Source organism: Macrosteles quadrilineatus, unplaced genomic scaffold, assembly GCF_028750875.1.
Source record: "Macrosteles quadrilineatus isolate MER2022 unplaced genomic scaffold, UCM_ALF_1.0 Scaffold_6__1_contigs__length_79288215, whole genome shotgun sequence".
Lineage (NCBI taxonomy): Eukaryota > Metazoa > Arthropoda > Insecta > Hemiptera > Cicadellidae > Macrosteles > Macrosteles quadrilineatus.
The window spans coordinates 54,927,778-54,950,189 of NW_026542599.1; the positions used below are offsets into that span (position 1 = coordinate 54,927,778).

A 22,412-nucleotide genomic window follows, 5' to 3' on the forward strand; every position below is an offset into this window, starting at 1 on the left:
AAAACATAATACACCTTACGTTATCGCTACGACAGATTTTAGTGCTTTTCCAAAAGAGTTAAAATACTTAGGTACATCTAACCACTTCAAAAGAAATCAGACTTTTTGGCAGAACGTTTCACTCTATACCTGCCTACAACATACATTGTTTCTAGCATTTTAGTTACATTTTGTTTTTTACGCAACATAATATATTATTGATTATCCACTTTTACAAAGATGTGCCGGTATACGGTACGGTACAAAATGTACCGGTATTTGAAAATCGATGGGTTCCGTGAAAAAGGTAAAGATCCGCTGTTTCAAATATGAAATAAGAGTACTTTTATAACAGGCAAAATTCAAATTGAGGATGGCTTGAGCTATTTTTGAGACACTTTTGTTTTAATGCAAGTATACAGAGGCTTAGAAATGACAGGGCTTCAAAAAAGTTTAGATCCCTAAATAGTAAGTTTTTCCCACACAAAGAAGCTGAACTGAATTTAAAACCACACTGCACTGAGGACTTTCCACATAAAAAATAGGCCGGGTGAGACTGATGAGATCGAAGATAGGGTTGTAATTGCCCATAAATCTGCCTTGCCACGCAATGCCTCCCTGCATACTGATACCATTGACTTTGGATAGGTACTGAAGGAGACACCCGAGCTAAATGTACCAGATGCAGCCAGACCATGGATAAGATGATGGACTAGGTTTTACAGCCAAAAATATGCAATAGTTGGGTGAAGTTCACAGAACTTTTTCCGTTATTGGAAGTTCTTTTTTTTTAAATTTATGAGGTCATAAATTATGGGATGTTTTTCTTCCCCTTTAAATTTACGAAGAAGGAAAATTTATGATGTAAGAAAGATAACAAACAACACCTTTCTATTAGTGTTGTGCTATTTACGTTGATATTTTCATCTCAAGAGTTTTTGAAAGAGAATTACACTGTTATGAGTATTAATTCTCTCACATAAGTGTAAAAATTACACCCTTTACACGTTATGAGTGTTTTTACACAAAACTGCTAGGCATTAAAATCTGTCGGTGTACTTTACAAAACTTTTTTATCTTTGTATTGGTTAATTAATTAATCACAAACTAGGATTGTATCGGAAACAAACTTATAAAATAATTAGACTATTATAGAGTTGGGATTGGATATTTCGTAAATGTGCTCCACAATAGTTAACCAACCACAAATGTTTATGTGGTGGAAGAGAAGAGCAAGTTTTAAGCAGATTGTGCAACCAATCCTCTTAACAATGAATGTGTATTCCCACCCCACTTTAAAACAAAATTTCCCTTTTCATACAAATAATATTCAACGTTTCTCTCGTCGTATATTTCATTCATACAATCACTGCATATACAATCTTGTTAAATATTCCAGGTTTTAAGGATAGAAAAATGTTATGGGTCATTGAAGTTGTACTAAACAAGTTTTTAATCTTTGATAAGCGTGAAAAGATTTTATAGTTTGTAAAAACATGTTCTTAACAAATTATCCACTATAGCTCAGGAATATACAGAGGTAACATCTCTTCATACTGGCTCAAAGCTAGGGTCTTTAGATAAAACGAGAGTCTACACTTAATGTTTCACAAAATTACCAATGATTAGCCATGAATTCCTCCTGGCAATCTTTTTTGTCCTTCACCTTAAGGAATAGTGTTCCAATTAGAGAGAGAGAATACCTTTGAAACGTTTTTTTACCCTCTACGCTTCATATGTGTGATTTGATCATTTTCCATCTTACGCAGTGAATGAAACAACATGTTCTTTATTCACCTAAAATTAATTGTCAAGTACTATCTCAAATTCCCACCCTAATTGGAACTCATTGCTAATTTTTTCAGGTTCTGTATCCCATAACTCCAACTAGATAACTTTGTAAGGTACTATTATCAACAATTTATATGGTCGTGTTGTTTGAGCTAAATAATGATGACTTGTGGTGTTAGAAATTAATTGGAAGTATGGACGTTAGGGAGCACTAATGTTATGGTTTGCATCAATGGCCGAAAGTGAGGTTTTTCTAGTGTCTAGAGAGTTTTTAACGATTTTATATATTTTCCTCATAATAGAACTCGTGATATTAACTTTAAAAATTAGAATCCACAAATAAACAACAAAATTATAATACACCGAACCGATGCTATAGACATCATTTATACCACTATATTCTATCATCTTATAATCTACTTAAGAATGTTTAAATGTTTACATTTTTTATTCTTCATTGTATTCAAAGAAGAATAACGTAGAACGAGTGAACCTCGATCCAAAGTTTATCACAAAGAATTGTCTAAATAAATTGTTTGCCCTGTATCAGATCAAAACGTGTTCCATATATTTAAGGAACCATCTAGCAATAAAACACAGTCAAAGTAACACTTGATCTTTTGATTGCTAAGATTTGCCTTTCCGGTTATTTTCAATTGTTTTTCTTCTTTTTCAGGGATCATGCAGCAAGACAACGCAGAACAAGTGATCCTTGATCCTAAGTTGATCGCCAAGAACTATCTAAAGACCTGGTTCTTCTTGGATCTGATCAGTTCGATCCCGCTGGACTACATCTTCCTCATATTCAACCAGGTCAGTGTGAGTGACATTTTCATGACTATAAGCATCCTAACGTCACTTCTTCACTCTCTCTCTGTCATGCACCGCTCACCAGACTGTTGGCTCGCTTGCGCGCATGACGCTCGATGGCATGCATCCGCTTCAAGAGGAACACAGCTAATACTTGTTACTCGCTAACTAACTAAGCTATCAATGATGTTTAGTGGGGAACATATCATCAAGATGTATGAATATATTATAGATATGTTCTGATGATGTGTTATACATATGTTTTGACGTTAGCTTGACGTATCCAAACGTTCTGGGAGTAAAGAGAAAGTGATTTATTGTTTCAGATGCAATTAAACGTTTCAGCAATTTTTATTTGAGTTCTTTTAGAAAAGTTGTAATATACAAGTTTTTACTTAACGCGTCGATTTGTACATTTTTATGTAATCATCGTTTTATTGAAAACAAAAAACTCTTACATTGTTTCTAAACGTTTTTAGCGTTCAATGATTGGGCAGTGAAAATGTTGTATGTAGAGTTAAGGTTTACTTTAGTTAAAAACGAGGATATATAACCTGTGTATTGTTTAGTTTTACATCGAATTAGTTCAGTTTCATACAAACCACAATATATGTATTCGCCATTCGGTACGTTTCATTTTTGTTTTTTAAGTCTAAAAGGAGATATCATACTTAGATATTACTTACGTTATATTGATAACGTATTTTAAAGATTTACTGTGCCAAATTAATTATTGATTGGAAGTTTCTGGAATTCTTTATCAACATTAATTTTAATAGTTTAAAGTCCCAAAGGCCAAGGCTTATGGATGCAAGACTGTATTGAATTTCAATGGGAAACAAAAATCTAAACGTTCTGCAAATGCATACAAAACTATTCAATTTCGTTGTGTTATTTTTTACAATGGCTAAAGTTTACAAAAAATTCGGTATCTTAGATTTACAAGATAAATACTTTTTTTACTGCCAAGTTGCTAGCTTTTACCATTTTTAGTAACATGTGAAAGTTAAAATTTTAGTGCTGACTTTTATTAAGTTCAAACTAAAGAACTCAAATAAAGAACTTTTGCCATTTTAAGTAACCTGTAAAAGTTAAAATTTTAGTGCTGATTTTTATTACAGTAAGTTCAAACTTAATAAAATTTAATTATTATTTTAAGTTGTTTTAGCGAATTTCCCATATAGGGAATAAGCTATTTTCTTTTACTTTCGCTTATTTTATGTATGTTTTTTATGTCAACTGGCACTTTGACATTTCACCAAACTTTAATTAACTTGCATGGCTTTTTAATATTGAAATTTCAACTACCTTCGACCAAATAAAACCTTTTTAAACTTTGTATTCTTCAATTTTCTGCTGCTAAAATTCTAAAAGCTTGAGCTAGCGTAAGCAGAGCTTGAATAGCATGGATTAGCTTAACCTTGAGTAGAATCTGCTTCTTTGTCACAAATATAAACAACAATGCCACTATTGCAATTTTATGTCGAAAATTTTTACATACCAAACATAAATAATCACTATAAATTTAATTCGTTTTGGTAAACTTTTTGACAGTAGAGTACACAATTGCGCCGATAAAATTGTTTCAGTCTGCAAAGTAAAGCGAAATTGTATATGTTTAAGTAAAACTGTTACTTTCTATTTATGACAATAGAATGCCATACGTTGTATTTATTATTAAAGATTTACAATATCCCAACAATGTTACAAATGAATTATGACGTTAGAATTTCAAACGGTCTCATATTATTCAAAAATAATTTTAAACTAAATTTGTTAGCCTAAATGAATGTATTATGAACTTATATTAAACTTATTATTGTTTTTTTTTATATTTTTTATAAAAGACTAAAAAATGTAACGAGCAAAATCCTCATATGCCTAACATACTCGTAAAGAATAATTATGCTTTGTTATCCTTTTTCCCATAAATATTTCAAATATTTGCCGTACATTCCAGTACTTAAATGTCCTGCTTTTCCTTTGTGCTTATGTGTTTGCTAGTTTTTGTTGTTTTTTAATATACAAAATACTCAGATATAAAATTTGGGATTAATTTAATCCGATAAATGTAAATAAGGAACCAATTATTTATGTAAGATTTCGTTTTAAAAACATTTAGTGGTATTATTTGATAGAAGAAACTTACTTTAACATTTAATTTTAATTTTACACTCTTTGAAATACATTGCTCCCAAAATTAAATTTTACAATATTTGTCGTTAAAATATTTTCGTAGAAATTCTTCCGAATTGTGTCTCCTAAGAATGTAAAATTACAAAATCTGTATTTTAGAATCGTTGTACCAGTAAGTATAAACAGCTATTCAAAGATTTTGATAGTAAAGACGGTACTTTTACTACATTATTTTACCACGTTTTGTTTATACATTATTGGTGTGTGTATTAAATACAAGTGAGGTACTTTCAATGTCCACACTTGCAATTCAGTGCAATAAAGTATACATAACAAACTATATTTGAAGTCAAGAGTACTACTTTTAGTTTTCCTATTATTGTGTTTTGTATACTTTAGATATTAGAGCGATTAACAAAATTGAAACAATAATTAACTTTTATCACATATATTTGTATAGGTTTACATAGTATCGTCCTAAGTTAACGTGATGTTGCTACTACTATAACTACGTCAGGTTAGAGTTACTAGAAGTTAAGTTCATTATGATCATTTGAGGTGTGTGTCATTTGTTTTAAAAGTTTACTAAATTATCATATGTATATCTTTCTTAACAACTTTTAAAAGATATTTATCAATTGTACTGGCGTATTGAGTAGTATTAGATTTTAGGTAATTAAAAATGAAATAACTAATATAAATAGACCATTGGCTACTAGATAATGACTGACAATAGAACTACTCAAAATAATATATAATTAAATAGAAACAATCCAACACAGCTCACTTTGTAAATTAAAAGCCAAGACCTTAATACTAAGCTTGAAGTTATTTCTTCTTAGACTATCTTTCACGCTATTTTTAACTATGCATGTTTTTTATTCCTAGGTTAAGGAAAACTGTAAAATAGTATAAGAGAGTACAAGGTACAATTAATTGACGAATCAAAGTCATAGGACAAAGTGACAATTCAGCACTTATATGATGCCTACCATGGCAAATGCACTTATTTACCAAATCACACTTTTTAGAGTAGTGCACAATAGCTATAATTGCCTGATGGTAGATTTTTATCTTTGCATTACAATTATTGGAATTTTTGCAATCTTTGCCTGGTCAACTATTGTAGGCTAAGCTTGGATAAAATATACATTATATTTTTAATTTGTTCCAAAATTTAAATGCACATGGATTTACAGATTTGATAAATTTTATATTTGATCAATAAAACAATATTCATGAAACATATATTAACAAAAGTTAAAAGTCACTACAGTAATAAAACTTTACAACAATTTCGCTCTGTGGAAATCATTTGTAGCCTTCAAACTGGGTTTATTCATTCATCCAGAAAACCGTTCCTTATACGTTTTCTTAGGAATTTTCTGTAAAAATAATCATTTGGGTAGATTAATTTATAAATCGTTAAAAGCTGACACCAATAAACCCTGATTTTTCCAATGTAGGTTCTACGGTTCTAAGGTCACTTTTAGTTTTATCACTATTAATGAGGGTTTAAAAAATTCTACATTTTGCTGTACAAACTCTTCTCAGTTTGGTAAATAGTTTATATAAGAATGTTTGTGTTTTCTTTGGCACACTCTAACTGTGGCTCAATTAAAAATTAAACTAAGATTTTTCATCCAAATCCACGGTAGTTCACCACAGAAATAGAATGCCAAGGGTTTAAGGGGAGCAGTGCGTGAAAATGCTCATATTGTGTATTTTGATATCATCAATATTGTGTATATCTTTTGCTGATTAAGAAAATATATGACACTTTATAGTTTGGATATTTTCTTACATAAGAAGGAATCTTTAATCCTCCATTAAGATAAATTAAGGAAACTACCCATTTTCCCGGGTTTTCCTGATTTACTAAACTTGTAATAGTCTTATCTTCAATCAAACTGCATATTTGCATTTAGGATTAAAAAAAAAACTGAACAATTCGAGTACCCATAGTCTAATATTGTAAATACAAATAATTTTCCCGGATTTTTGAAAGAGAGCCCTTCAAGATTCTACTGAGCCTGCCCTTCAAGGGTTCAAATGTGAATATCCGAAAGTTAGTTTTTATAAGTTTAGGTACCATTCTAAAGAAAACTACTTAACTCATCAAGCCCAAATTTTACACAATACTTCCTGTTACCATGGTGAATAGTTTCATGCATTTTTAGAATGTTACCATTCATTTTACCTTAAAAATAAATTATTTATAAAAAAAAAAACACAATTAAAAATTAGTAATTTTTATTTAATTTTATATTTTAAAAACTAGACCTAATTTCTTGTTTATATAGCATGAAATCATAGAAAACAATCTAAGGAATGAATATAAAAAAAATTAAGTCAATATCTCTAACGGTTTTAAAAATAAATGTACCTATCTAACCACGTGTTTTCCCATAAGAATAACATGGGAGTGGTATTCGCGCACTGCCCTTAACTGAAATATAAACATAGCCTTGACACTGCACTTGATGGTAATTCGAAGTTGTTAGGCCTACATCCAACAATGGAAGGTCAAGTTAAATAACAGCTGTTTATGTCAGCCAGTTTTAACTGGTTCAAGTTGTCGTGAAGCCTAATCACAACTATTATTAAACGTGCTGCATGAATGCCGTAACGATAATGAGAAAAGTCAGTAGCTTTTTGGTGGTTCGAAACTGGAAACAGCTGATCTTAGTAACTAAGCTACACAGATGCTAAGCTTAAACTGTTACAATCAAAAATCAGGAACAATATGTATTAAATTAAATACTTAGTTACAGCTTTCACTCTCAATCCAAGTGTAAATTTAAACTATTTTCAGGAATAACATTAACTCGTTTGATACTGTTGATTGAGGATTTTTATTGAGAAATCTATTTTTTACCAAGCCAAACCCAAAGAACGACTATGACTGTTAACTATGGCATCAACGTTAAAATTTTCAAATATTGGGGACAATATAATTTTGACAGTTATTCACTTTGTGAATTGCCAACTCCTCTATTTTCTATTTGATTGAAAATGGCTACAGCTGGTCGTAATGAATGAGATTCTTCCGGTGTCCAGAAGTGAATAATACAACATTTTATTGAACGAATTAATAAAGAAACCAGTAAAAAGGCTACATATGGTTTGTTCCACTCTTTTAAGTACCTTGTGCTCATTTTAGCTTTGTTATTACATTATATTCAGGTGTTTGAATATTGTTATCAAGTTTAATAAACTTTCAAATTAAGTTTCAGGTTTCTGCAACGGCAAAGCAAGGCCTTCGTACTTTGATAGTTCAATTGTCTTTACAGTTTCACTACGGTTGTTAACATTATTGTTTTTCTTGGTTAAGCTTTACTGATAACGCATAGGATAAGCAAAGTAGTTATAAACTAATTATTTTGTTTTATGTTATAAGCACATCAGGATTTTAAATTTTAGTTTTGTACTTTTAGTGGAACAAGATTTTGGTTGAAATTTTTATCAACGTTGAGGAACCAATAATAATTGGTCTTCAAATTGTTTGAGTTATAATCTATGTATATAGATGTTTAAAAAAATTCAAATATTATTATAAATATTGGTATCTAGGCTGACCTTAAGCCCTTGAAGTTACGCCTAACATTTTATAACAGGCAATGTTCTTTTAATAAATATGTGTTTGGGCTTTGCAGTTTGTAGGCTTTATAAGTATTTTGAGTATTTTTGGAATACGCCGAATGCAGGCCCCGTTTGGTTAATGTGTGTGTGGTTATTGTTTTATTCTTTATCTGTTGTCTGATGTGTTTTTTAGATCAAAAACTTAATGTTTTAAATGTTTGACAAACCTAAGCGTTGAAATGTTGGGTTGGGCGTTGGGATTGTAGCGAAATGTCTCTTTTTGGTTTTGTTTGGACGGTATTTGATTGGAGACTTTGAGCATCTGGCCTATTTAGAGTGAATTGTATTTGTAGAGTATATAAAACATATCAAATACTTTCAAACCAAAGATTTTATATACAATTCAAAATCGAAGCAACAATTTGGTCATGTAGACTGGATGCCTTTCACCTTGAAGAGTCTTAATATATATTTCTCCAAAATATATATATTATAAGTTACAGATACGGGCATTTTCTGCAGCCAAACTAGTTATAAATATATATAGTCCTAAAATATGAAGGCATGCTTTTGGTTTATCATTTATCTTCAAAGAATGAACCATACACAAAATAGCTTGAGCCATGGTCTGACCTGGTAAAGTGGAACGAATACATTATTCACATAACATGCATTATATCACCCTAATATAGCAGCTTAAATTCCTGGTATAAATACAGTGCGCTGTCATTTTCAATGATAATATATTTTTTCTTTAACAAACTTTACAATCCAATAGAACTGTTTATTTAAAAATTAATTGTGGATTGTTCTGTGGTATAACTGTTTTAGATTTATTACTTCTTAAAGAGTGAATTGTCTTAAAATGTTTCCAAGTTGAGAAAAACATATAGTTGAAGTCAGAACATTCAATCCCAAACATAGATTAAATGCTCATAAAAGAGGCTTCAAAGTTAACAATAGGAATCCGACTAGCAACTTCTAAGGTCAATGGTAATATACTTTTGTAAGTCATCATAAATTTATTATGTTTTAATTAAAAAACACTGAAAAAACCATGCCTCAAGTGTTTTTGTCTATATTTAATTTGTAGTCGTGTAAGCTGAGAACAAATATTTGGCAGTTCCAAAAAAGTATATTTTGTGATACACTGAACAAAAATTTAAATACAACTTTTGCAAGTACAGTGTTGAATTAAGAATTTAATATGCAACAGAGGATGATCCCCCTTTTTGTACACAATGAGAACTGTCAGTGACAAAGAACTGCTTCTTTTCCCCAATCTCCATTATCTTGATCTTTGTTCCTTATAATGAATGAGGAATGGGATCAAGCTCCATTTGCTCCAGAAGTATTTTCATTTCACATCTGTTTCATCACTCCAAAAGTGAAATGACTCGCTTCTTTTGTTTCAAATTGAGAATTTCAGATATTTTTCCTAAAAATACAAACAGCTGATTACTAATTAGGAACAGAATGTTCCCCACATACACTTGACATGTAAAAATGAGTTTGTGACACTTTTAGATACTAAAGTCATTTAACATTAAAATGAATCGCTTCTTTTGTTTCATAAGAATTTTAGATACATTTTGTCTAAAAATACAAACAACTGATTACAATTATTAACAGAATTTTACCACATATACTTGTCATGTGTGGAAATGCGTTCATGACACTTTTAGATACATTTAAAATCATTATTATTTTTAAAAAGCCTTTTGAAAACTATTAACAGTTATTTAATCATCAACAATTAATAGTCATTGCAAAAGGTTTTAAAATATATCAAACAACAACATATGTCAAACAATATAACAATATGTAAAACAACATAACAATATGTCAAACAAAATTTGTCAATAACATTTATTCTGATTTGTTTGCCGACTCTTGTATAATTAAATGGAAAATTGTCTTTTTTATTAGGAACATATATACTACAGGGTGATCAACTCAAGGAGGCCACCATTGCGATATCGGAAACGGTAAGAATTAGAGAAAACTTTAAATGGGGGACATTCCTTTATATTTTGTGGCAGTTAAAATACCATTTTATTTTTTTGAAATTCAGCCGCCATTTTCCAAAATGACGGCCAACTTTGATATTTCTTATGGAACACTCTATATTTTATCATGTTTTCGGATGGAACATGCAATTTAAAAACTTTTTATTCTTGACATTTTTCGATAAACCCACTCGTTTAGGAGTTACAGCCTATGGAAAAATGACTTCCGGTGTACATTTTACATCATGTAGCTCCTAAACAAGTAGGTTTATAGTGAAAATGCGAAGAGTAAATAAGTCAAATAAGTCTTAAAATTGCCGCCACATTCCATAGACCATCAAATTCGTTAAAAATATTAATTCTATTGTTTCAAAAATGGTGGCCAGCTTGAAAAGTGGAAAACTGTGTATTTTAGTTATGTAATGTGGATGCAATATTAAGACTTATTTGACTTACTCTTCGCATTTTCGCTATAAACCTACTTGTTTATGAGCTACATGATGTAAAATGTACACCGGAAGTCATTTTTCCATAGGCTGTAAACTCCTAAACGAGTGGGGTTTATCGAAAAAATGTCAAGAATAAAAAAGTTTTTAAATTGCATGTTCTATCCGAAAACATGATAAAATATAGGGTGTTCCATAAGAAATATCAAAGTTCTCCGCCATTTTGGAAAATGAAGGCTGAATTTCAAAAAAATAAAATGATATTTTTAACTGCCACAAAATATAAAGGAATGTCCCCCATTTAAAGTTTTCTCTAATTCTTACCGTTTCTGATATCCAATGGTGGCCTCCTTGAGTTGATCACCCTGTATATTGAAAAAGTATAACATTTCTGATGTACCAAAAGGAAATGCTGCATGTTTCCTCTATGTAACAAAGTAAACTGTTGAAATGTTGTTCTCAGTTTTAGGCAACATTCATGTTACTTATAAATTTGTAATATTGTACTATCTGTACCTTGTGTTAAATTATGTTTGAGGTTGGTATAAGACGAAGAGTTTAATTTCAAGATAGCTTATAACATGCTCAAGGTAAGTATAATCGTATTCGTAGAACAGAAATTTAAATGACACTTTTGGGCTATTGTATGCAATTCTATCTATAGTCTATGGCAATATTTAATATTTTGATAATATAGTTCACTATATTTTATTTTTTATTTGTATAAGCTACGGATTTTAAAACCTACTAAGGATTTAATAAGTATAAACTTTGGGGTTCACTATCAGGTTTATACTGATAAACTTTTAAGTTTGAACTTTTAAGTTTTGAAAACTTTTAAGTTTTCAAGGTCAAAAGTTTCTAAAAACTTCATTAGTTTTGTTAAACAATGATATAATATGTAAATTTAATTTACAATTAGTTTTCCAGCAACCATATATTTAAAGTTTACTGTGACTTGTACAATGTGACACAGGGGCTTTATTCTACCAATGTCTGTGTTGTATTTGGAAAAACATTTAATTTTGACATTGTTTTCATATCACCTTATTCATATACCGATTGTTTTGTTCAATTTAGTCAATTTTGTTTTACAATCTTGAATTCAGGTTTTTCAAATATTTCGTGATCGTATATTAATATTAACTTTAGTCCTACTGAATTCGGTCCATGCATGATGTGGTGCAAAACATTGTCTCAAAAGAATTGTTGTTGTTGTTGTTGTTTTTTTTTTGGTTTTTTTTTGTATAACAGAAATATTCCAAAACTATACAAAAACCACAACTCTTCATAGGACAACTTTTGTACTTAATTCATGTTAATGGAGTGCAATAGTTGTATCAGACCTTTAACCAGGACAAGCTTATAAGACCTTTAAATAACAGATTAGATTTTGAATTTGTAGTGGATCACCTATAATATTTTATTTTAAAACTTACCTACGCCATTGGGTGCTAGATGCTTAGGCCTACTTTTTATATTAATTGATAAATGTTAATTGATAAATGTTGTTTGTTTTCTTTTTCTTATTGCCTTTGGACAAGGTCTTTATAATATAAACTATAAGTTCTTCTTTCTCTGTCTTATTAATATTCTTCCTTTGCTTTATGGTTTCTAAGTATAAATTGTACGGATCATTCAATGTCATTGTTTCCTGTTTCAGCTTCCCTCGGAGGTGTTGGATGGTAAACAATTCCCTGAAACCCTTGACTCCCGTGGTAGTTTTACAAGCAGGTTTCATTTGTACTGCGCTTCGCCTGTTTCAGGACTTCAGCGAAAGTTTCCAAATCCTCCACGCTGGAAGAGCTCTAAGGATTCTCCGGCTCGCCAAACTGCTCTCATTGGTCAGGTTGCTCCGTCTCAGTCGACTCGTGAGATACGTCAGCCAATGGGAGGAGGTTTATGTAAGTAAAGTTCCGTAGTTTAAATGTCTCGGCTATGCACCCTTCCGGCTGGTCCCTTAGACCCCTTTATGATTTTTTTACCGTTTACTGGGAATCAAAGGTTGGGCTTTATTTTATATATCAGTAGTTTCATCTTGAAATATCTATGGTAGTGGTTAAGTGGTCCTTGTTTTGGTTGTTTGACCGATGGTTTTGAACTTAGAGGTTATCTTCCATGTTAAATAAAAGGCTTTAAATCATTCGTAAAATTGGGGTTCGGAAGAGTCATGCCCAAACTCAAGAACCAGGACGTGCGTATTTGTGTTTGTTTATGTCAATGGCAATTTTTCACATCCCTAATGATAAAGAGGATTGTTCCCAGATTCATATTATATTTGTAAAAGAACCTTTTGGTGTAAAACTATTGCTTGTCTAACCAAAACCAAGGTAACTTTGACATTAAATCAGAATTTTAACTTTGTTGATCGACAACTACACAAATTGTATTTAGAAACGGATACGATTCTGTAGGTTGAAAAACTAAAACAATATTAAATCCAATCTTTATTTAATTCTGATTTGCACTCTTTAATCAAGCTATTGAGGCCCTGCAGGTCTACTGCTTATAGAATCGGATTTCTGATTCTGGTATGGGTTCAAATCCTGCCACTCACTATAGAGCAGATTTATTATTTCATTTATTTTATACAATACTACAAGATGCTACAACGACAGAGTACAGAATATTCATCAGAAAATAAATAGATTGTAAATTCTTTATTCGACCAACGAACATGCTAGAGTAATCAATTCCAATACTAACACTTGCAGCAATAAACTGTAGGTCCAACAACATTTGAAGAAAGAACAGTTCTCATTCATCCATTTTTTCCGTATTGGAAATAACTTATATGAAATATGAAACTGATATAACATACCTTACGAAATCTATGCAAGCTCCAGAAGAAGTAGCTTTCAGGATCACATTCACAAATAAAACAATTCTGATTTTCTTTGATATAAACCATTTCATTTTTCTCACTACGTAATTTTACCAATTGGTATATAAAATTCAACATTTCAAGATATATTTTGAATTCAAACCTGCAAAGTAAGTGAAATTCTAAATATTTATAAAGTTTTTATTTCAAGCTTGCAAAAGGAGATTTACCATACAAAAGCAAATTTACTTTTAGTAAAAGCAAAATTATTGGATTCAAAAGTATTTAATGATGCCACTACAAAAAAAAATCAAACGGTGTTTGTCAAAAGTGTGTGATAAAACTTTGAAAATGCCCTGTTCTACGAATATTGTGTTAAACAACCAATGAACGGTCTATATAAGTTGTTGTTTAGTTTCTGTAAGGAGAGAGGATTATGAATGTTCAGGGCATTTAGCACCTTCAGGATTTCCGTAATAAATTGGCAAAGAAAAAAATTTTATAGTAGCAGCTAGAGCTACTGTATGTACTTTTAAGCTGAATTCAACGATTAAGTAATATTTTTCTTTAAAATAATTACTGCTTTTGTGGGATCAAGCACTCATAGTTTCCTAGAAAATCAAGCAGATATTTTGTCGATTACTCCCAATTTTCACTCACCCTAAAACGTAAAAAGTCAGTCTCCACTCCCCAAGAATCAATGAGTTGATTTATTCAATTTGAAGTACCATGTTTTTGACAAGCGCACTTCACTGAGCTAAAGATTCAAATATTGTTAATCAAATCGGAAATCATTAACCTGTTTCCATAGAGGTAAATGCAACATGTTCATCTACAATGGGAACACTGTTAACAATAGACCAGCTTTAGATACAATCTCGCAACACGATCTGTAAATGAATGTCGGTTAATCATCGTTTGTTGTCTACATTGAGGTGTTGGTAACAGTAGCTCGAATTGTGTCGATAACATCACATCAACTTTTAGACATTGATTATGAACACTGTTTACAATTAACAATCATTCAGAATTTCTAACAATGTCATAAAGTTTTCAAGTTAAAATTCATTTTTTTACATTTTATTTAGTTGGGGGAAACATTGAATACGAATGCATATCTGATTTACAAATTGTGGTTTTAAAACACTGAACATTGATGTAAAGCGTAGAGTTGCGTTATTGATTACCAGTTTCACGGGTTTTGTTGCAGTTTTGAACTTTAGAGCAATAGAAATGAGTCTACATAGTGTTAAGGGGAGGAAGCTTTAAGACTTAGAGGGCTGTGCTTCTAGCCAGGTGGTCTAGGTTCAAATCTCGCAAATCACCAGTGGCCTTTTTAGCTGTGTGATAAAGTGACGTGTTGGTTGAGGAGTCACCAAACTATAGATCCATCTATTGAGAAAATATAAACAGATAAAAATAAATAGATAAATATAAGACTCGTTTGTCGAAACTTCTTCTGTATGGAGAACCTTCTTAATTTAAAAACGTACTATTATAATTTTTGTTCAAAAGTCAAAGATATATATATTTTTATACACGTTATGTACAAAAAGATTTGTATTACCTAGCAATGTTGTGAGTTTTAACGTAATATAGCAATACATAAATTTATAATTGATTCAAAGAGTTTTCAATACAAAAGGATTCCAATGCCCCTCTACTGTACCTAATTTTGATACCCGTTTCACTCAGCGAAAAGAAGCAGCCTTGAAATCCAATGCTTTAAAATGTCAACTCTTTAGTATCTTTTCTTTTCTTTTGTGAGAAGTGAATAGCTAGGAATGGATAAAAAAGGTACACAACCTTCTTAAGTTGTATCATATTGATAGTAGTCTGGAAAACACCTAAAGGGAAAATGACTTCTTCGATAGTATATTCACATTCATAAGCCTTACCAGCAAAGTGAGAATAGTATTGAGAGCAACCTGATATATAGTTGACTTTATCTTCTCCTTACAAACATGGGAAACTAAAGAAGTTTAATTATGATTGGAGAACCAGTTGACCCTAGTTAGTATTGAGGATACGTCTTAAGTCGATAACTCCCCACAATGAACACCCATGATTAATGTGAATGTAATCATGAATGATTAATGACAGCGAACAACAGAAATGAAGAATGGTTTGTTAGGGAAGTATAGCAACATTTGTGTAGGTGTAGGGTAGGACATTACTTTTATTGTACATACAAAATAACGTTAATTAGATTTATAATCTTAAATTTTAGATTAGGTACCGGTATACAATTGTAAATATTTTACAATTTAGTAAAATATTTTTTGATTATTTATAAATATATGTATATATTTGTTGATTCATTTGTAGTTGAAAATCAATAACTATTAGTAAAATAATCAAGAAATAATGCGTCTGCAAATTGGTAAGAACAAAAGAGATGTTTTTAACTGTGAAGAAGCAAAAATATATCCATGTTCATAAATGAAAATGAATACATTGGCCAAATCCCCCCCCCCCCCTATGTTAACAGGCTGTTTAGACAGTTTTAGACTATTTCATTGATGTATATCGAGTGGGCTATTCTTCACTCTGACAATTCAAGGACAATTAATTGTTGAATAAAAAAGATATATATGTATAGGTTTGGAATACCTACTATAATGATGAGAAGTTAATAATGGAACAGAAACAACTGAAGTAACTGTACGTATATTGACGACATATGAGAAATCCATACATTTCCCTAAGAGACTTTATTTAAGTAATTGTATAAACTCTTTCGACTTCAAACCAGCATCAGAGAAAAAGCTTATGGACTTAAAATCGAAAAAATGTCAGCAGCTTAGGATGAAATAAAGAAACAATTTGGAAAATGTGTATGTGTTTCTACTACTGTATTGCAACCAATATTTCTAACTTTGTTGAGATACTTCAATAGTTTAACCCCTCACATATTTCCCAAAATTTGAGGAGTCTGAACCACTTTCCTTTTACTATTTCCTTTTACTGGCGGACACTTTACTTTAGGAGTCACACTCTACTGGCGTCGACTAAACAAAAAAATTAAAAAACTAGCATCCTTGCCCAATCATTGAATTTTGCAATCAAAATTCTTACAGAATGAAATGTTTGCTCAAAATTGATCATTACCAATTGGCAAATGTTAACTCTTTTTTTCCTAAACTCAAAGGGGATCTTTTCAAATGGTCAACCAAGATTTAATCAGTATCGCATATTTGTATTGGGGTTGTATATTTTTAGTTTAAGAAAGCGGTAGACATGCATTATTGTTTCAAACAGAGCCGCAACCATCAGTTTTACCAATCGGTTTACGTGTTTTTGTTATTTTGTTCCAGGGTGTTTTGCTTAATCCAATTACTGTTTTGCTTATTTTGCTAGTTTGCTGGAGCATGGCTATGTTGAGTGGACCAAAACGCTTCTCCTCACTCTATTAACATCTAATCAACCTTTCTAAATATTTTCTTTTTGTTTTTCAATGTAAATATTTTTACTACCCTTAAAAATGAATATAAACTTTCTTAAATGAAAAACATATTAAAATTCTATATCCTTAACTATGTAATATCAAATACCTAAGAAGTGTTAGAAATTTTTTGTTACGTTCAAAATACATTTTTATTAAGCTATTAAATAATGTGATTTTCAGTTAACGTAGACTACTTTCACTTTTAAGATGGTCAACCATTTTACCATCAGAAGTTCTCCTCAAATCACTTTTAAATTAAACCACATAAACTAACCAGCTAAAGCTTCTGCCATCTTCCCCGCTTTCTGTCAATCTTTCTAGTTGTCTCCTTCCTAGTTTCTCTTCTACACCTTGTGGAATTTCTCTCGCTTGTTGTTTTTCTAGATCTTGCAGAATCTACAAAAAAAACGCACGGAACGAAGGGGTCGCTACAGCTCGGACAGTCAGAAAGGCGAGGCTAAGTTCAGCAAAAGCAATCTGATATTTAAGGTAGGGTAACCTCTTGGTTGGCGCTCCCTGCTTGCATGGCATGATCACACGGACGCGACTTCGCTCGCTTTTCCCGCATTTTTGTCGCTTCTAGTCTGCTTTAGTGGTCGTACGTAGTTTGTCTGCTAGGTAGTTACTTACAGGTCAACGAGTCTCACGCCGCTTCTTCGATTCATTTGCCGCCCACTGCAGAATAGGTTGTATTCGCTTGTAGTTTGACTCGCAAGGTGTTTGGGAAGTAAGTTGGTTGGATCAAATGTTTAAGTTTTTGGGAAACGATTTTGGTTAAAACTGGTTTTGATAGTACTTTGTGCGATTTAATAACCTTCCTTAGATTTTAGGTATAAAATTTTATTTTTGAGAACCCACCCAGAGTTGTCAAAATAAAATTTTTTTGCAACAAGGCTGATAAAAAGTTCATAACATGTTTACAAATAAATCAGGTTACGTAATACAATTTTACATGTGAAATCAAATTACATGTATTTATTCTTACACATAGGAAACTGTAAATGTTTTTTTCCTATTTTTTGTATTAACTTACCTTTACTTTAGGATATTTTTTCATATCTTCAATCCTTCTTAGATTTGAGGTGTAAACCTTTAAATTACAGATCTAACCTCATAAAATCGGCTTTAAAACATTTTAGCTAGAAGGATGCTAACAGTTTGTAAAATTTGTTGGCAAGGCTTGTATACTGTACTGGTTAAGCAAGAAATGTTAGACAATACAAGTTAGGTTTCAAATGTTGATTACTATAATTTTAGTTTGTGTTTATGAGACAGCTATTCATGTTTTAAAGTGACTATCCATCTAGAATAAAATATGAGTCCCTAAGGTGAGGAGAAGTGTTTTAATATCAAATATCTTTTCTACCTAGTCGTATAAAATTATGATTTTCAATTTATTTAGCATACCAACACTAATCTAATTAAAACATCTGAATTAAAACAAAAAATAATTTATAAATAAAAATACTTTTTAAAAATAAACGCACTAAAAAGTATAAAATGGTTTATAAAATGTTGAGAGAATAAATACTTGTAAGATTTAAAACGAAAAACGTGGGGCGCATGCTGATTTACAATTAACTTCACCTATAGAACTATTATGATCTATTGCATTCTTTTAAAATGTAAACATGGAAAATTTGGAAGCCCAAGGGGTGTAGCCCAAGGGAAATATGAAAATTAAATTATATAATATTGCATTGTCATCCATTTGTGAGCTATGTTTCAAGTTTTAAGTCTCTAGCTCATCGGAAACTTCGTTTAAAATTGATATCAAAATTTGTAGGAAAGCGAGCTAATAAAAACAAGCCCTTGGGGCGTAGTCCAAGGGAAATATGAAAATTAAATGATATAATATTGCATTGTCATCCATTTATGAGCTATGTTTCAAATTTCAAGTCTCTAGCTCATCGGGAAGTATCAAAATTTGCAAGAAAGCGATTTAATAAAAACAAGCCCATGGGGCGTAGCTCAAGGGAAATATGAAAATTAAATGATATAACATTGCATTGTCTTCCATTTGTGAGCTATGTTTCAAGTTTCAAGTCTCTAGCTCATCGGGAATTTAGTATAAAATTGTTTTTCAAAATTTGTACCGGACAAGAAAGCGAGCTAATAAAAACGTTTTAAAAACAAATTATGATTAAAACATTTTCCCTATGAAAAGTTATATTTTTTAGATGTCTTAAATACTCTAATTATTTTTGAATGTATGATCATTTATAGTAGTGTAGATTTTGAACAGTACAACAAACAAATGCCAAGAAACTATTTTCCTTTGGACATCAGTAGAATAACATGTACATGTTACAATAAAATAAAATATTACGAGTACATAAGTGTGTAAGCTTTTTGTAGATTATGATTTAGTATAATGATTTTAGTGGTACAAAAAGATAGTTTAGTATTTAAAATAAAAATTAAACCTTAGAGATGTAAGTTTATGTACTTTAAGTAGTTGATCAGTAAAAGAAAAATCAGACATTTCATATTGTGTAACTTAGTGATTAAATTAGCTTACCTAAAATTTTGGTGATACCAATAACAAAAACAGTTTAAAACCAAGCATTAGATTTTTTTGCTTTCAATAAGGCTTAATAAACCTAAGAGTCTATCTTAGGAGACTCTGCCAATGGGCCATTAAAAATGCAAAAGCAACCTATTGCTGAAAAAAAATCTATTGTATGGTTTTCCTATAGATAGACAGATAATTCAAACTTTATTTGGTAAATAGCTTATTGTGTGAAAGTAGGTCAAATCAAACAAAATAATTACATTTTAATGTTAAGTAAGTCCCTCAACATGGCACAACAATTTTTTTTTTTTTTCAGAAACATCCTAAAACTTGTGTTTTGAGTAGAGTTTTTTTACATCTGTTGGCGTATGTTAGTTTTGGGTTTGAGATTTCAATTTTTCGGACAAACAAGTTAAATAAAAGTTTACATATGATAGAAAACGTCTTTAAAGTAGACTCCCTCTTGGACTCCTCCGGACCAAGGCCAGTCCGGAACGGTTTTTCCGTTTTAACCGACGTCCCCAAAAACTCGCTAAATACAGACCGTTTAGATGCATACTTCATACAGTATTTGAATTCAATTTGGGAGAGCATTGTATTTAAACAAGTGATCACTGGTCTCAAATCTTTCCTACGAGAACAGTCGTTTCAGTACCGCCCACTTCCTGCCGATCTAGTCCGTTGAAACCGTTGTGCTAATAAAAATTGCCCGGTTAAAGAGATGTCATTTTCGGAGATGTCATTTTCGCCGAGTGTAGTCCAGTTAAAAGGTGTCTGGATAAGATGGAGTCTACTGTATACAAATAAAAAAATATCTTTTGGTCTAAACCAAACCAAACCGTATTACGACACAACAAAATAGGGTAAATTGATTTGAGATATTCTACAATTAAATCAGAATTCTTCATGTACAACTGATTCATTGATTGTGTTGTAGCATTGACTATATAAGGTATATATAGTCAATGGTTGTAGTAAATTTACTTTAGTTTGATGGAACGAATTTAAAAAATGATTCACTAAACTGCAGCTTGATATTATCTATGATATTAATTGATGAATCTAAAATTACTGATCCTGATGATATTTAGCTCTAATGTTGGTAAAATTAAGTAAACATTTCCTTTCTTATTTTGTCCAGTTTTCTTGCTGTTGTATTTATCTATATAGATAAGTTAATCAAAATATAAAAATAATATAAATATCCAGAAATATACTATATTTTTTCTTTCAAGCAACAAGAAAGGAAACTGATTAGATTACCTCTGTGTATTAATTTGATCAAACATTTCTCTATAAGTGACCCATTTAGTATTGGATAGTTGTTGATAAATATAATTGAGTTTAATTAATATCTTAAAATGTATTCTTTTATTCTAGAAAAAATTACGAGTTTCCTAAATTTCCATTTTAATGGCTTTAGCAGTGTATACCATTAATTTAACATCTTTTTATGTTATAACCTTGAGAGGTTTGCAAATGAATTAAAACTTTTCGGTTATCAAGAGGATGTAGTTCAAAAATTTGAGAAAATATTGGGTTAAAACTTTCTATTTTGTTTCAGTAGTATGAGTTTATTTCTATTATTCACCCATAAAGTTGCGGGAGTTTGAAAAACACCTTTTTACTTTAAACATCCATCCATGACATTTTCCTCTATAAATCCAGGAACCTCAATTTCTTTCATCTAATTCAAACTTGATCTAATTACGGATACACTTACAAATTTCATTTCTACAGGTTTTCATGCATGGATCAGTTTAAGCTTTGCGGAGCACCAACTCTAGGGTAGAGCTTGCATGATTGTTCGGTAGCTTTTTCGCTCACGCTTCAGCCAATCAAGAGGCTACCCCAGTCTATGTGCCCTGAAATTTTTTATTTGGTTCGTTGATCTTAAACATCTCGTCTTTTATCATGAAACATCCAAAATGAGATGCTATAAAAAGGAGTTAAAATGTTGATTTGTCTTATTGGCTTTAGTTCTGATCTAACTCTCCGTAATGATTTAATTTCACATTTCGTTGTTCAAGGCCAAGAAGATGCTTGTTCAGCCCTTGGAGATGCGAGATAATACATATAGTTAGCTGCTTCAGATAAGTCCGTAGAATAAATAAAATGGCTCTCGATTGTTTGAAATGGAAAGATTGATAGATTATGTTAAGTTCACAACCTACATATACTTCACTAAAATACAATCTTGATGCTTGAAATCAACAGATTATGTTAGGTTGACAACCTATACTTCACTAACATACAATCTTGATGCTAGAAATCAACAGATTTTGTTTAGTTGACAACCTATACTTCACTAACATACAATCTTGATGCTAGAAATCAACAGATTTTGTTTAGTTGACAACCTATACTTCACTAACATACAATCTTGATGCTAGAAATCGACAGATTGTGTTTAGTTGACAACCTATACTTCACTAACATACAATCTTGATGCTAGAAATCGACAGATTGTGTTTAGTTGACAACCTATACTTCACTAACATACAATATTGATGCTAGAAATCGACAGATTGTGTTTCGTTGACAACTTATACTTCACTAACATACAATCTTGATGCTAGAAATCAACAGATTTTGTTTAGTTGACAACCTATACTTCACTAACATACAATCTTGATGCTAGAAATCAACAGATTGTGTTTCGTTGACAACCTATACTTCACTAACATACAATCTTGATGTCTGAAAAGCATCGTCAGACCAGTTCTTAAAACAGTGTCTATAGCTAGAATGGAAGACTTGAGGCCAATATCACTAGTCCCAGCAATATCAACAATCTTGGAAAAGATAGTTACTAATCAGCTAACGGATTTTATTAATGAGAATCATATATTACCTAAATTGCAGTCAGGGT

General features: G+C 31.1%; 1 protein-coding gene across 6 annotated transcripts in view; it reads left to right on the plus strand.

Annotated features, from left to right (window-relative positions):
* The window catches only part of LOC128996878 (potassium/sodium hyperpolarization-activated cyclic nucleotide-gated channel 2), a 378,895-nt gene that overhangs the window by 329,357 nt on the left and 27,126 nt on the right, over positions 1 to 22,412 (plus strand). For 3 of the 6 annotated variants that reach the window (XM_054422396.1, XM_054422400.1, XM_054422401.1), the window contains 3 exons: positions 2,447 to 2,589; positions 12,520 to 12,657; positions 17,410 to 17,514. In XM_054422396.1, the coding sequence (XP_054278371.1) occupies positions 2,447 to 2,589; positions 12,520 to 12,657; positions 17,410 to 17,514 (386 nt within the window). The remainder of the gene's footprint in view (positions 1 to 2,446; positions 2,590 to 12,519; positions 12,658 to 17,409; positions 17,515 to 22,412) is intronic. The other 3 variants (XM_054422397.1, XM_054422398.1, XM_054422399.1) reach the window with 3 other exon arrangements.